This window comes from Trypanosoma brucei (genome assembly GCF_000002445.2).
Source record: "Trypanosoma brucei brucei TREU927 chromosome 11 chr11_scaffold01 genomic scaffold, whole genome shotgun sequence".
Classification (NCBI taxonomy): domain Eukaryota; phylum Euglenozoa; class Kinetoplastea; order Trypanosomatida; family Trypanosomatidae; genus Trypanosoma; species Trypanosoma brucei.
This window is the reverse complement of record NT_165288.1, coordinates 249,654-262,849: the sequence shown is the minus strand read 5'-3', so window position 1 is coordinate 262,849 and position 13,196 is coordinate 249,654. Positions and strand designations below refer to the sequence as shown.

Here is a 13,196-nt window from a genome sequence, read left to right as displayed (position 1 = left end):
AAATCGACAAAATAACACTTTCGGATTCAGATTCAGCACACTCAAAACACAAGAAAGTCTGGCGAACGCAGACGGCTGAAAGCCGAAGTATAGAGAAAATGTGTCCCACTTCCCCAACTCCCACTCCAACTGCCTCGGAATCATATTAAACCCACAGCTTCATATGGCCGGCAGTAAATGGGTTGTAAAAAAAAAAAACACACAAAACAATCATTGAAATGGAAAAAAAGTGGGAACGAGGGGGGAAATTGCGAGACGTGACGCGCCCACACACCAGACAGTTTTCGGGGCAACTGTACCGAATGAAACCATTCCTCTCGCCATTTCGCGTGCAATACGGTTAAGCATCAAACATATCTGAGTAACTACTCCCAATTGGCATTCATCCCGTGAAGGGCTCAGTGCCTTCCGTGTGGGCACACCACATTTAATGGTATTTACCTTTAAGGTGACATATCAAGGCGGTAACCAGCAAAACTAATAATATTAATAATGATGATGATGATATTGATGCCAACGATATTATCCAAAAGGTAAAAAAAAAGAACAAAGAAAAAATGAATTCGCTAAAATTAAATTACCGTTTTCAGTAAGTACAAAGAACCTCCCATGTCTTACAGTGTAGCAATAACAACGACATAGAAAATCCTTTCAGTTGTCCAAAACAAGAAAAAAGAAAGGGAAAACAGTAGAGCACCCATACGCTTCACCCTTCGTCCTCACTTTGCGATCGTCCACCACCTCCTCACCACACCCCTTCGATACGCACAAACTCTGCCCTTACGAGGGGATCGGTACATGTACAAAAATAAAATACTATACACATACTTCCTGTTGTGTTTCCTCTTTCATTTTTCCACTCACTTGGAAACGCAGTTATGTACGCGTATACATGCACACGAATACATCCATATTTACATGTGCGTATTTTTTTTTAATTTTGCGTCACTGGTGGCATCCTTCCACATCCCCCCCCCACACACACACACATGCACACATGCACACATACATAAACTCATTCCCAAGGTGGACTTTACCTCGATATCATTCTTACTTAATTAGTACAAGCGGGGGTGGCTGTTCTTCTACCTCCATACTTATTTCCTTGGGAACGAATCTGATTCCCGCCACACAACAACGTCTCAATCCACACGTGCGTCCTATATTTTGCATTCCTTCACCTCAGCAGGCAGCTCGTCAAGTGTGGGATAGGACGATTGGGTGCCTGGCCGCTGAACACTGATTGCCGCAATCATATTCGCCCTCTTGCAGGACTCCTCGAGGGATTTGCCCATCGACAGATAAAACACCATGGCACCAACGAAGCAGTCGCCAGCACCAGTGGAATCCACAGCCTTCACAGTGATACTGGGCAAGTGTCGTGGTGGTTTGCCCTTCTCGCCAATAACGTAGCCGTTTCCTCCGAGAGTCGTTACAACACTGTGTGCACCCAACTTCTGCATTTCCTCCGTAGCAAGGATGGCGGACTGGGTGTCTTTCACGTCAATACCAGTGATCATCGATGCCTCCACCTCATTCACGCAAAACAGTGACACATATGAAAGAAAAGGCTTAACAACAGCCACCTCGTCCGCCGAAGGAGCGGGGGCAGCGTTGAAGACAGTGTAAATACCGCGTGTATGGGCCTCCTTAAGCACGTCAAGCGTTGTTTCAACTGGAATTTCGTTCTGTAAAATGATGTAGCGACACTTGGGGCCGAAAAAATTGTTGTAGTTATCGGACTGCTTACGGAGATAATCCACTGTAAGGGCACCGGTGGCGTTGGGCGAAAACACTATTTCATTGTGGGACGTAGTGGAATCAACAAAGATCATCGCGAGCCCCGTTGAGGTGTTTTCCATTCGGTAAACATTCGACACCTGGACGCCATTCCTTTGGAAGTTCGCGATGTAATCCGCACCATCGCCATCAGTTCCCACAGCGCCCACCATTGAAACGGATGCTCCCAGACGTCCAGCGCAGACGGCCTGGTTAGAGCCTTTACCACCAAAACCTTTGCTGAAACTGCGACACCTGAGCGATTCCCCAACCTGTGGAAGGTGATCAACGTAGGCGACGTAGTCCACAAAGCAAGCGCCAACCACGACAATAGGAGTGTCTGCGATGCATCCGTTCCCGCTCTTAACGCCGGCAGCACTCATTGTTCACACAATAATAATAATAATAGTGATGATGATGGGCAATGCACGTATGCCAACACGAAATGTATATTTATTTATATGTGGGTGGCTTCTTTTTATATACTTTTCTCCGTATTATGTTTGTACAATACGATCCCCTGCGTCTGTAAATATGGTAGATTATTTTGCCACGAGTCGATGATGCTGACCCTGCGTCCTTCGAGTAGGTGTTTTCGGCTTTATTTTTTCTTAGGTTTGACTTGTTCACTCACGAGCGCAACAGCTTGATATGACACATACATGGGCAAACGTAGAGTGCACGAACATATGAAAGGCCGAACGTTTAGGTTTGGGTGTCAAAATTGGAAAAGTTGGAAAAGTAAAAAGAAACTGTAAGGACACAGAAAAGAAACACCTTCCTGACCTTGAAGGAGACAGACACACATACATACAAAATAGACGAATGAAAGACAAAGCGAAGGAGAGGAAAGCACTAACAACCAAACAGGAAACGCCCGTATAGTCAGTGAAGAGTGACGAACACGATAGGTGGTGATACTTCGCAAAGAGGTACCCAGCCAAGTACGGAGGAACAAAAAACACCTTCCGTGCTGGAAGACCTTCGGGGGAAGAAACTTGATCCAACACACACAACAGACAGAAACCAGCACGTTCGAACAACAACAACAACAAATAGATAAAGGCACCCCATATCCACAAGTGGTGTCGTGCATAGGAATATAAAAGGAGCAAGTCCCACAAACACAGTTCTCAAAAAAGGCGCATCCGCTTCAAAAGTATTAAAAACAGAACCGCGAAAGTAAAGAATGGGTGCGAGACAAAAAACGCAAGCGTCGCGAAGAGAAGTGTGCCGAGCACTATGGACCACGCCACAAGTATCATCATCGCCACGGCGGGATGCCTTCCGTGAGTTCTAATCCCGAAATAATTTGCTCCAAAATCATTTGCCGCATCTCGTGGGGTCACCCTGAAGGAAGAGTTTCCCATACGAAATCGCCCACCGCCACTGTTACTTGCATGTCCGCTGTAATAATCCTCCGCCCGCTGGTTCATGCTGGCGTTCGGCTGCTCGCTAGTTGTTGTATGAACGGTGTATGTGTTACCGTGAGAATCCGTAAAGGTGCGTTCCTCCATACGGTTACCGAGCCCATCGGTGTACACTCGCGTTGACTCACTCCTGAATGATGGTCGAAACGAACAATCCGCGGCACCGAACTCTTGCGGGAACCCGGAACGACCACCGCTCCTAGTCCCACGTTGCATTTCTTCAAAGTCGCGGAATATCTGGTCTACGCGCATTCCACCAAACAAATCGCGGAAGATCTTGTCTGCCTCCTCTTTTGAGATGTGTTGATAGCCCGGCGGGCTATGATACGCGGCCCCTCCTGGATGGTATGAGCTCCTCGCGCTACCAGCATTAGACGTTTCTGCCCTACGTTGCATGTCGTACTCCTTCCGCCTTGTTTTATTCCCAATAATGTTGTACGCTTCGGAAATGTTCTTGAACATCTCCTCTGCACCAGGGTCGTGATTTCGGTCTGGGTGGAACTCTAGTGCCAATTTCTTATAGGCCGCTTTTATTTCATCTTGCGACGCATCCGGCTTGACGCCAAGCAGTTTGTAATAATCCCCACCTGCTGAAGTTGTGCTTCCCTGCCATCGTTTGGTGCTCTTAAATGTATTACGAAATGCAGGATATATGGAGGGAGTCGGAGGTGCCAACACACGCCTAACGCAAGTAACGGATTGCACGACACGAGACTCGTGTGTCAGCGATGAAAAGAAAGCGGAAGAAACCCTTGCATGCGGCAAATTAGTCCATAGCGCCGTAGCTTTTCCGTCTTGTTGGGAAACAAAGCGGCGCATACGCTAAACAGTGGAAAAAACGTTGGCCTTCCGATAATCAACCCTTTAACAAAAAAAACCGAAAGAAAAAAAGAAGCAAAAATCATGGAAGAAACACGCTAACAAACTCAGGACAAATGAGTGACTTGACTCGTCCCAGTTCTCCATTTTCTTGTGTTTAGGGAAAAAAAGAGGAATAATACGCCTACCATACAGTTACATAGAAGGAAGCCTGCAAAAAAATAGAAACAACTAACTGATAACTCTATATGCGAAGACAATAATCGTGTGGCAGAAAGAAACAATTAAGGTCACCGACTCGGAAAAACTGTGGTTTTGTGCTGGAAGCTGAACGGCCGTCACGAGCATGGGGCTGGGAAGGAAGAGGGGTCTCCAGGGGTCCCACCACCTACAGCTGCATACTCGCCTCTGCTTTTTGTATTCTCTCCAGCAACATTGTGCGTAACTCTTCCATTCTTTGCTCCTGCCGCTTTAACATCTCCTTCTTCCTCTCTTGGGCGCGTTTCTCCACGTCTTGTAGTAATTCCCACAGCAGTTGTTGCTGGCTCTCCACCGCACAGACGGAATCAGATGCCTTCTTTTGCCATGTGTCCACTGCTGTCGCAAAATCACCTGCCATTTTCATCAATCTATTGACCCGTTCCTCCATTTCACAATGCTGCTCCGTGAGTGTGTTCCGGACATCCGTCGTAATGACGTCCAACGTACTATTAACGTGGCTAACGAGCGCTGAACAGCCCTCCTCCACGTCTCTTTTTCTCTTCCTGCTACCTTCCTCAAGTGCGGCAGCGATTTGGCTTCCTAATAAATCCATAGGTTACGGGAACCCTCGCACCTTAACAACAGCAATAAGGTGGAATAAAGGAAAGAATGACAAGAAGTCTAGAGCGGCATAGAGATACACCCACGGTAAGCAATAGAAAATAAGGGCAGAGAGGAGAAGTATAACGAATCATCGCCTGAACTAAACACCCACAGTAGTGCGCACGGCAAATAAGAAGAACGATGCCAAACGTGTAATTCCAATTCCGACAATTACTTAGGATAACATCCTAGTGCATTCCACAGTAACCGCTTTTCAACAAGCGCGGAAGACATTATAACAATTCAAGTTGTTATGTCCCGCATCCCTCTCTCCCTTCTTTAGCAGTCCTAAGAGTGCGAGAATCGATACCGAAGCTCTTCGAAGCATAGATTGATTGCATCATATGCGAGACGAACAGTTGCTCCCGTTCGTGCGCAGTGCCTTTACCAAGTAGCGCTGAACTGCGAGTAATCTCAGCTTCTGAGTTTACCACGCCCAACGCGCTCACCGACGGGTCACCCAGCACTTGCATTTCTGTTTCTGCATCGACTCTATTGCGCAGCTTCGTCACTAAAATGTCTAGTGCGCCTGAAGTTGCACTACCTCCAGATTGATCAGCTGGTGGCACCGCGTCAGGCATGTGCTTCAACATCCACTTGGGGTAGATAGCGGAGAAGCTAGCGATCGATTTGAGAAGTTTCTCACTAAGATGGTAAGCCAGAGGGTAGTCATTACCATCACCAAGGAGCTGAAAGTCAAATGCCGCTTCTCGTGCAACAGAACCTAACCCATCCACGCGCACAGACTCTGACTGCACACACTCCATAAGGGCAGGCAAACTACCGTCAAACAAAAGGCCGAGAAGAATGCACGGCATAAACAACGTCCGAGCAATGTCACTGATAATAACAGAAAACCGACTTTCTAAAAAGTCCCAAGTGACGGCACTGTAGAATGACTCCCCAGAGTGATTCCACTCCTCTTGACTGTAGTGCAACTGCTTGACAAGTCTTTCAAGGTCAGGCAAGTAATTGTACTCCCGCTCTACTGGTGGGGTTTCGTTGCACACAGAAAATGCTGCGATAGAACCTGTGAGCCACCAAAGAAGTGGAATGCCACACAAATTTCCCGAAACCAACAACGACGTATTTACCAGTGACAAACTTAGTAAGACAAGGATGATCCCAGAGGCTACGCGGCACACGAAGCGCTTACCACTGGAATGGGGTTTAAGTCTGCAGATCATTTCCATCACAATTTGCCGTCCACTCGCAATCCTCGCAGACAACACATGCGGTACTTCGTTGTACAGACTAAACGTCCAGAGGGCACGTTTGTTCCAGTCCTTCGTCATATAACCTCCCCAATCAGTGCGCACCATGGCAGCATTCTTGACCAAAACGCGAAGAAGGAAGTGGGCTACAACAAATGGATAAAAAAGAGCATACACCACCAGGTACTTTACGACCTTCCAACGTAAGAGTGTCACGTGGTCCTTGCCTCGAACTAATGTGCTGAATTCATCAAACAGGCTGCGGATAAGCATCCTGATAACATTTTCATCTGCGTATTTCAGTGCTCCCCGCTCCAAGATACCGTGTTGGTGGAACGTAATGAAGTAGTTCTCATAAACCATAAGAGCTTGGACGGCGCGAAGGCTATCAAACTCTTTGTGCTCAATCACACCAAAGGAGCGATCCCTCTGAATCCGGGCGCAAACTTCGTCAAGAAAGTCACCCCACGCCATGTTACCGATAAAGGGGAGCCCGTGATCAGGAAGCTCCTCGTGCCCATCCGATTGGACTCGCATACGCCTCCAAATGTGCGCCAAACGGTGAAAGGGACTGGTATACCCCGTATCAACAATAACGCGCACCATCCTCTCGGTTTCCATTTGCAAACTACATGTCTCCAGAAACTTCAAAAACTCGTAAGTTGCCGACGCAGCCGAGGAAACCAACAAAATCAAGCAAAGTAGAACATGACTCGCACCGCGTTCGGTGGGCAAGCGCATGTGATGGGTTAAGGTTACGGTTCCACAGCTCACCTCGTCGCAGGCGGCCGCAACCGGCCAATCAAACACTGTTGTGAGGAATACCACGAGACAGAACACGACAACGCTATTAAGAAAGTCCACCAAGGACGCCAAGCACGAGAACCAGAGGCCCTTGTAGACCCAAAAGCGGTAGAGGTTCTTCATGAATACATGGACATCCCCAATCCGTCCACTATTTTGATACCGAAGCGAAAAGGACGGCCCATGTGTGAAGAACATTCCACCCTCGCCCACAGACACACACACACACACACTTACCACTAAGAGAACTCTTCAAGAATGCTGCGAAACGTTGCAAATGTTTTTGTTCCTCACACTCAAACTTACACACGTACACGGTGTTCACCGAATTGAAATTTTTTATGTCCCCTCCCCGCCTGGCTTCCCTCACCCTTTTGACTTCCTCCCTTTTTGTGTGTCAATTTGGTCGAATTCAACCCACCACCCCGAAAAACCACTACCGCCCCAAGCCAGGCGGAACCCTTCCGACCCCAAATGAAAAGGTCAACAAAAAGAGCAAAAAGGAAAAAGTTTACAAAAGTGGAATGAAATGGAACACAATGGAGACAAACACGGGCGTCACCGCCCAAAGTAACATCTACACGCCAATCATCACACGCAGTGCGAAAAAAAAAACAATAAACAGCAGGGTTTCATCTGTATGTATCCCCTTCCGTCTCGCCGCTGTCACCGCCACGTATTTGTGCATTAAAGAAGGTGAAACGGTTATTGAAGCTGCAGAATGGCATTCACATCCCTTTATCTGCGCCTTCGAAGTCTGCAACTAACGCCTGAAGCGAGGTAAGACATAACGTACACCTTAAGCCCCACAAAGTCGCATCGTGTACTCCTCATTGTCGGACGGTTGAGACCTACACGGCGGAGAAGTGACTTATGCCATGAAAATTTGCGCGACCCCATCACAATTAACAACTGCTCCCAGGCGAATACAAAATTTAAAAATACACATTTAACCCTTTCCTCCCATATGTACTCTACAGATAGATGAAAAGGAAAGGAGGAGAAAGAAAAAAAACGTTGTAGCTCTAAGGTTAAAGATAAAATCAAGTAGTTCGCAATACAAACATCCGGCACATTAAGTCGTCAAACACACCACCACGCACCGTTGCATACGACACTTTAAAACAGTAAGAGTGCGTTGATGACACTAACATTACAGTGAGGAAGCGGTCTACAGTTTTCTCCGCACTGCATAAATATGTTCAGCAACAGGATAGTCGCGGGGTCGGTCAACCATCCATTTCACCGTCGCCTTATATTATTATTTTCTTCCTCCCTTACCACCGTCCTGACACCACACTCACCGCACGTGCCATTGGCTGTAGCATGTCTTCCCTACAAAGCTACCTAGCACAATGACCGTCGAGTGTCCGCAGCATACAAACCGACGAGACATCTTTCCGCTCTATTTTGACTCCTTAATTTCTTCTCTTCAATATTTATATTCCCAACATCCTTTTCATTCACCAACCCTCGTCACCTTCGCATCACCCTATATTTCCAACCTCTGTTTGCCTTCCACTGTTCTCATCTCTTTGTAAACCCCCGACTGAAACGGTGAAGCGCTTCCTGCAGAGACGAGTGAGTGCGAATGCTTGGCGCATTCACAGGTGCATCTGCCGGGACTTTCTCTAACAGCATCTCCACATCTAACAGCCGAGCATTAATTTTCAACAGCTCTGCCAAATGTACGTAGTCCGTGTTGGTGCGGCACGCCCCTCCCTGGAACCGGTGGGCGTTACGGCGCAAACACTGCTCAACAGCCACAGCCCGGCACTTGTCGTCAACTATCATATGGAGCGGCAGTAAAGCCCAGAACCACGCATCACTAAGACACTCCAGCGCTGCGGCAAACCCCAGAAGTGCTTTTGTTTCAGCGTCGTCATAGGTGTCTGTGCGCTGTAACTTCAAAGCACGGACACTTACTATAATTATGAATGGTGTCAAGTAATCCGTTGCACAGTAACTTGATGAATGTGGATGAAGTGCAGTGGCGGCGGGAGCCACACCCATCGCGAAACCCTCCAACAGGCTCAGCGCGGCATCAGGAAACCACTCCCCGAGGGAAACGAAACTCCGACCGCGACCTGTTCCTAGTTTGTCAGCTGAGATACGTTCAGCGTATGGAGGAAAGGAATTCTCACGACGTGAGGTTGGTGCTCGAAGCCGTTTGAGAAAACAGTCAATTGTCTCCTCCGCGGAGCTGTCAGGTGTGCAGCCGTAGAAGGCAAATACTCCCAGCAACTGCTTCCATGTTGCTGCCAATGGCACCTTCGCAACGGTGCGGCCACCCTTTTCGTCCTCAGCCCACGCGTACTGGGGCTGAGAGACAAAAGGCTCAACAATACCAGAGAGGAGGCTCACCACACGCTCCCGGATGCCAAGTGCTTCGTCTATGCAACTATTGTCGGACGTCTGCACGTAGCTCCCAAAATGGTTCCCCTCTCCACATATTCCTACAACGCGTGAAAGTTCTGTGCTCCCCAATGCCTTCGCCACAGACGAGGCCTCCCGTAGCTTGCCGCACAGCAACTTCCGAAGTAACTTTTGCGATGGGTTCGCATCCACGTCCAGGTCGGTCCACAAATCCATATATTCCAGCTCCGTCTTCAACCACGAATTCAGGTTCCGCCTCCGCAGTTGAGTGAGGTAACGCCTCTCAGTAATGGCATTTTTGTCTGCCTCGTCGGCATCAGGCAATCCATAAAGGGCATCGAGTAGAGAAAGAATTGTTTTGGCTTGCCGTGCCGTGGACTCCCCCACTGCAGAAGCTCCGTCGAAACGAACGGCATCGACAGCAGCGATAACCTCACGTAACTTTTCGGTCGAAAGGGAGGTGGAGCCGGTGTCTCGGCACAATCCTAGCTCCAGAAGCGGGAAAAAGCCTTCCTTGTCCGAAGAGGCATCCACCCTGTGCGCGTGCCGACACAGCGCGCGCAGTACTGATATGGCGCAACTCTGCAAGTAGTGCTTACTTGTTGCATGGGCAAAGTAAACAGTTGACATAACCACTCGCGAGCCGAGAACTTCATCCACAGAATGCCTACTCTCTGTCCCGTCACGAACCCAGGCGAACATTGGGGCAACCAGACGCCCTCCGGTGCACCACCCACATCGGAAACTCCGACTCAGACTTGCCATTGCGCCCCGCGAAACCACGCTTGCATTCATTTCGTACATCTTACTGTCCTCCCTCTTCACAACGTAAACAGGCCCGTGTGCCTTCGCGTAGGGTTCCTTCACGACCAACGGGCCCTTCCGCTCACAGAGAGGGGTTTTCTTGGGGCTGGGAAGCGTGTACGGCAGTTCGAAGTCGGAGATCCCCGAGGTTGTATCCGCAGCAGGGCGGTGCACAGCTTGTCGCAGCACAGACACCCTCTGCGTGCGTTGCGGAAGAATAAGAGACTGATCGTCAAATGGGGCATACCGTGAAAACGACAATGCTGAAACCGCTTCATTTTGGTGCAATACGGGCACCTGCTGCTGCTGTTGTAGAAATGGTGGTGACGGTGGATCAGACCTTTTCAATTGGGCACATGTGTCCAGCTGGGAAATAGCACGCACCCCGCCGTCAGCAATATCATTGGCAACAGGAAACTGCTCACCATCTTGGACCTGCGTATCAGTCTCGACTATGTCAACTTCGCGGTCAGCATCGTCATATTCATTTTGACCATCGTCGCCAACATTCATCACGTAAACCCACGTCCCCGTGTTCACATCGTAAGACTCAAATCTGTTACCTTCTTTCTGGCAGCGGATAAGAAGGTCGTTGCTTGTCGTCCCAATAACACCGTTCACGGTTACACGAGCTTTCACATTGAGACCTTGGCCGATGGAGGGAGGGTTTTGCACACATGGATAAAGCTTAACTTCACCACTAGGACGAAGCTCAACGATCTCAGCGATATCACATCGAACAAGGTTCACAGGCTCAAGAAAGTGAACGGAGCACTTACCATCCCGGCGGTAAACACTAAAACCATAAACCTCCTGCAACTGTCGAACCGCAAGCCCCTGTAGTGTGGCTAGAGGTGGATCCAGTATATACTCCTCTTTTGAGCACACAGGCGCAAAGACCGCCGCATCATGTGAAGGCGGCTTCTCACCAGCTGCCACCACCCGCGAGACCTTCGGTGAGTCGATTTTTTGGACATCATCGGATACCCCCAAGTTAACTTTTGAAGCGTTCAACAATTCACGAAGCTCCACTGAGGATAAGGCTGAGGTTGAAAAAGGCGTAGGTTGAAGCTTCACGTTAGCGGACACTGTGGGTGCTGGGATACCCACCGGTATCCTTTGTTGGTAACGTGGTACCGAGATGGGGTTGAAGGGGGCAGCTGGAGATGGTGTATGACCAACTGAAATTGGTTTTTTTGGTGGCTTCTCAGGCGCAAAGAGTAAAACGTTGCCATAAGGCTTGTCGGCAAACTCCGGAAGGTTCAGGAGAGACACATCGACAGGTGCCGCAGGGGTGGCACCACCACCCCACGGGGAAGCAGTGCTTTGCTGCCCAAACCCACCAGCGCCGGCAGCAGCGCCAAAACCACTTCCGCCCGCGAGCCCTAGACCTCCGGTAGCTGGTTGACCAAAACCACCAGCTGCAGCTCCCCGACCGGGCTGGCCGAATCCACCTGTAGTTGCCGTTTGACCGAAACCACCCGGCGCAGCAGGCTGCCCAAAACCGCCAACTGTGCCAGCCGCAGTACCAAAACCACCACCAACACCGCGGCCTGCCGCTGCTTGTCCAAATGGAGAGGCAGAAGTTGCTTGACCGAATCCTCCGGTAGCTGGTTGACCAAAACCACCAGCTGCAGCTCCCTGAGCAGGTCGACCAAATCCGTCCGCTGCGCCCCGACCAGCTTGACCAAAACCACCGGTTGCAGCCCCCTGAGCAGGTTGGCCAAATCCGCCTGTAGTTGCCGTTTGCCCGAAACCACCGGTCACGCCAGTTTGACCGAAGCCTCCAGTCACGCCTCGACCGGCCTGCCCAAAACCACCAGCCGAAGGAGTCCCCTGTCCGAAAGTATTTGCTCCCTGAGCAGGCTGGCCGAATCCACCTGTAGTTGCCGTTTGACCGAAACCGCCCGTCGCAGCAGGCTGCCCAAAACCACCAACTGTGCCAGCCGCAGTACCAAAACCACCACCAACACCGCGGCCTGCCGCTGCTTGTCCAAATGGAGAGGCAGAAGTTGCCTGACCGAATCCTCCGGTAGCTGGTTGACCAAAACCACCAGCTGCAGCTCCCCGAGCGGGCTGCCCGAATCCACCTGCAGTTGCCGTTTGACCGAAACCACCCGGCGCAGCAGGCTGCCCAAAACCACCAACTGTACCAGCCGCAGTACCAAAACCACCACCAACACCGCGGCCTGCCGCTGCTTGTCCAAATGGAGAGGCAGAAGTTGCTTGACCGAATCCTCCGGTAGCTGGTTGACCAAAACCACCAGCTGCAGCTCCCTGAGCAGGCTGCCCGAATCCACCTGTAGTTGCCGTTTGACCGAAACCACCCGTCGCAGCAGGCTGCCCAAAACCACCAACTGTGCCAGCCGCAGTACCAAAACCACCACCAACACCGCGGCCTGCCGCTGCTTGTCCAAATGGAGAGGCAGAAGTTGCTTGACCGAATCCTCCGGTAGCTGGTTGACCAAAACCAGTTCCGGGCTGCCCAAATCCGGCTGTCGCGCCCCGACCAGCTTGACCAAACCCACTGTTGGACTGCTGGCCGAATCCACCAGTATTTGTCTGCCCGAAGCCACCTGAGGGGCCCGCCTGTCCAAAGGCGTTAGCCGCTGCCGCTGTCTGGCCAAACCCACCCTGAGCAGGCTGACCGAAACCACCAGTATTTGTCTGCCCGAAACCTCCGGTGACAGCACTCTGAGCAGGTTGACCGAAACCAGTTGCTGCAGGTTGTCCGAAACCACCAGTATTTGTCTGCCCGAAACCTCCGGTGACAGCACCCTGAGCAGGTTGACCGAAACCAGTTGCTGCAGGTTGTCCGAAACCACCAGTATTTGTCTGCCCGAAACCTCCGGTGACAGCACTCTGAGAGGGCTGACCAAAACCAGTAGCCGCTGGAGCAACCTGGCCAAACGCCCCACCCTGCGGTGCTTGCCCAAAACCACCGGTAGGCTGCTGACCAAATCCCGTTGCTGCCGGTTGGCCAAAACCACCTCCGAATCCTGCGCTCATGAGGGACTAAGTACACTAAGGAAGTCACTTGATAGCGGCGAGCAAAACAACAACAATAAGGTAAGGGGAGCCACCTTAGCAATCCAAAGAGAAATTC

At 50.3% G+C, this 13,196-nt stretch overlaps 5 protein-coding genes across 5 annotated transcripts, besides 1 other annotated feature; all 5 read right to left on the bottom strand.

Moving 5' to 3' along the window:
* Nucleotides 1-976: 976 nt before the first annotated feature.
* Nucleotides 977-1,010: a microsatellite.
* Nucleotides 1,011-1,160: 150 nt separating this feature from the next.
* Tb11.03.0090 (ribokinase, putative) lies at nt 1,161-2,162 on the bottom strand (the record flags this gene model as incomplete). Its single annotated transcript, XM_823102.1, has 1 exon — nt 1,161-2,162. The coding sequence occupies one exon, from the start codon at nt 2,160-2,162 to the stop codon at nt 1,161-1,163; it is 1,002 nt and encodes a 333-aa protein (XP_828195.1).
* A 750-nt stretch (nt 2,163-2,912) lies between these two features.
* Tb11.03.0110 (chaperone protein DnaJ) lies at nt 2,913-4,028 on the bottom strand (the record flags this gene model as incomplete). The annotated part of the gene is made up of 1 exon (XM_823101.1): nt 2,913-4,028. One exon carries the CDS (start codon nt 4,026-4,028, stop codon nt 2,913-2,915), a length of 1,116 nt encoding a protein of 371 aa, XP_828194.1.
* A 388-nt stretch (nt 4,029-4,416) lies between these two features.
* Nucleotides 4,417-4,842, bottom strand: Tb11.03.0115 (hypothetical protein, conserved; the record flags this gene model as incomplete). Its single annotated transcript, XM_823100.1, has 1 exon — nt 4,417-4,842. The coding sequence occupies one exon, from the start codon at nt 4,840-4,842 to the stop codon at nt 4,417-4,419; it is 426 nt and encodes a 141-aa protein (XP_828193.1).
* Nucleotides 4,843-5,143: 301 nt separating this feature from the next.
* Tb11.03.0130 (hypothetical protein, conserved) lies at nt 5,144-7,108 on the bottom strand (the record flags this gene model as incomplete). Its single annotated transcript, XM_823099.1, has 1 exon — nt 5,144-7,108. One exon carries the CDS (start codon nt 7,106-7,108, stop codon nt 5,144-5,146), a length of 1,965 nt encoding a protein of 654 aa, XP_828192.1.
* Nucleotides 7,109-8,437: 1,329 nt separating this feature from the next.
* Nucleotides 8,438-13,099, bottom strand: Tb11.03.0140 (nucleoporin, putative; the record flags this gene model as incomplete). Its single annotated transcript, XM_823098.1, has 1 exon — nt 8,438-13,099. One exon carries the CDS (start codon nt 13,097-13,099, stop codon nt 8,438-8,440), a length of 4,662 nt encoding a protein of 1,553 aa, XP_828191.1.
* Between the last annotated feature and the right edge of the window lie 97 nt (nt 13,100-13,196).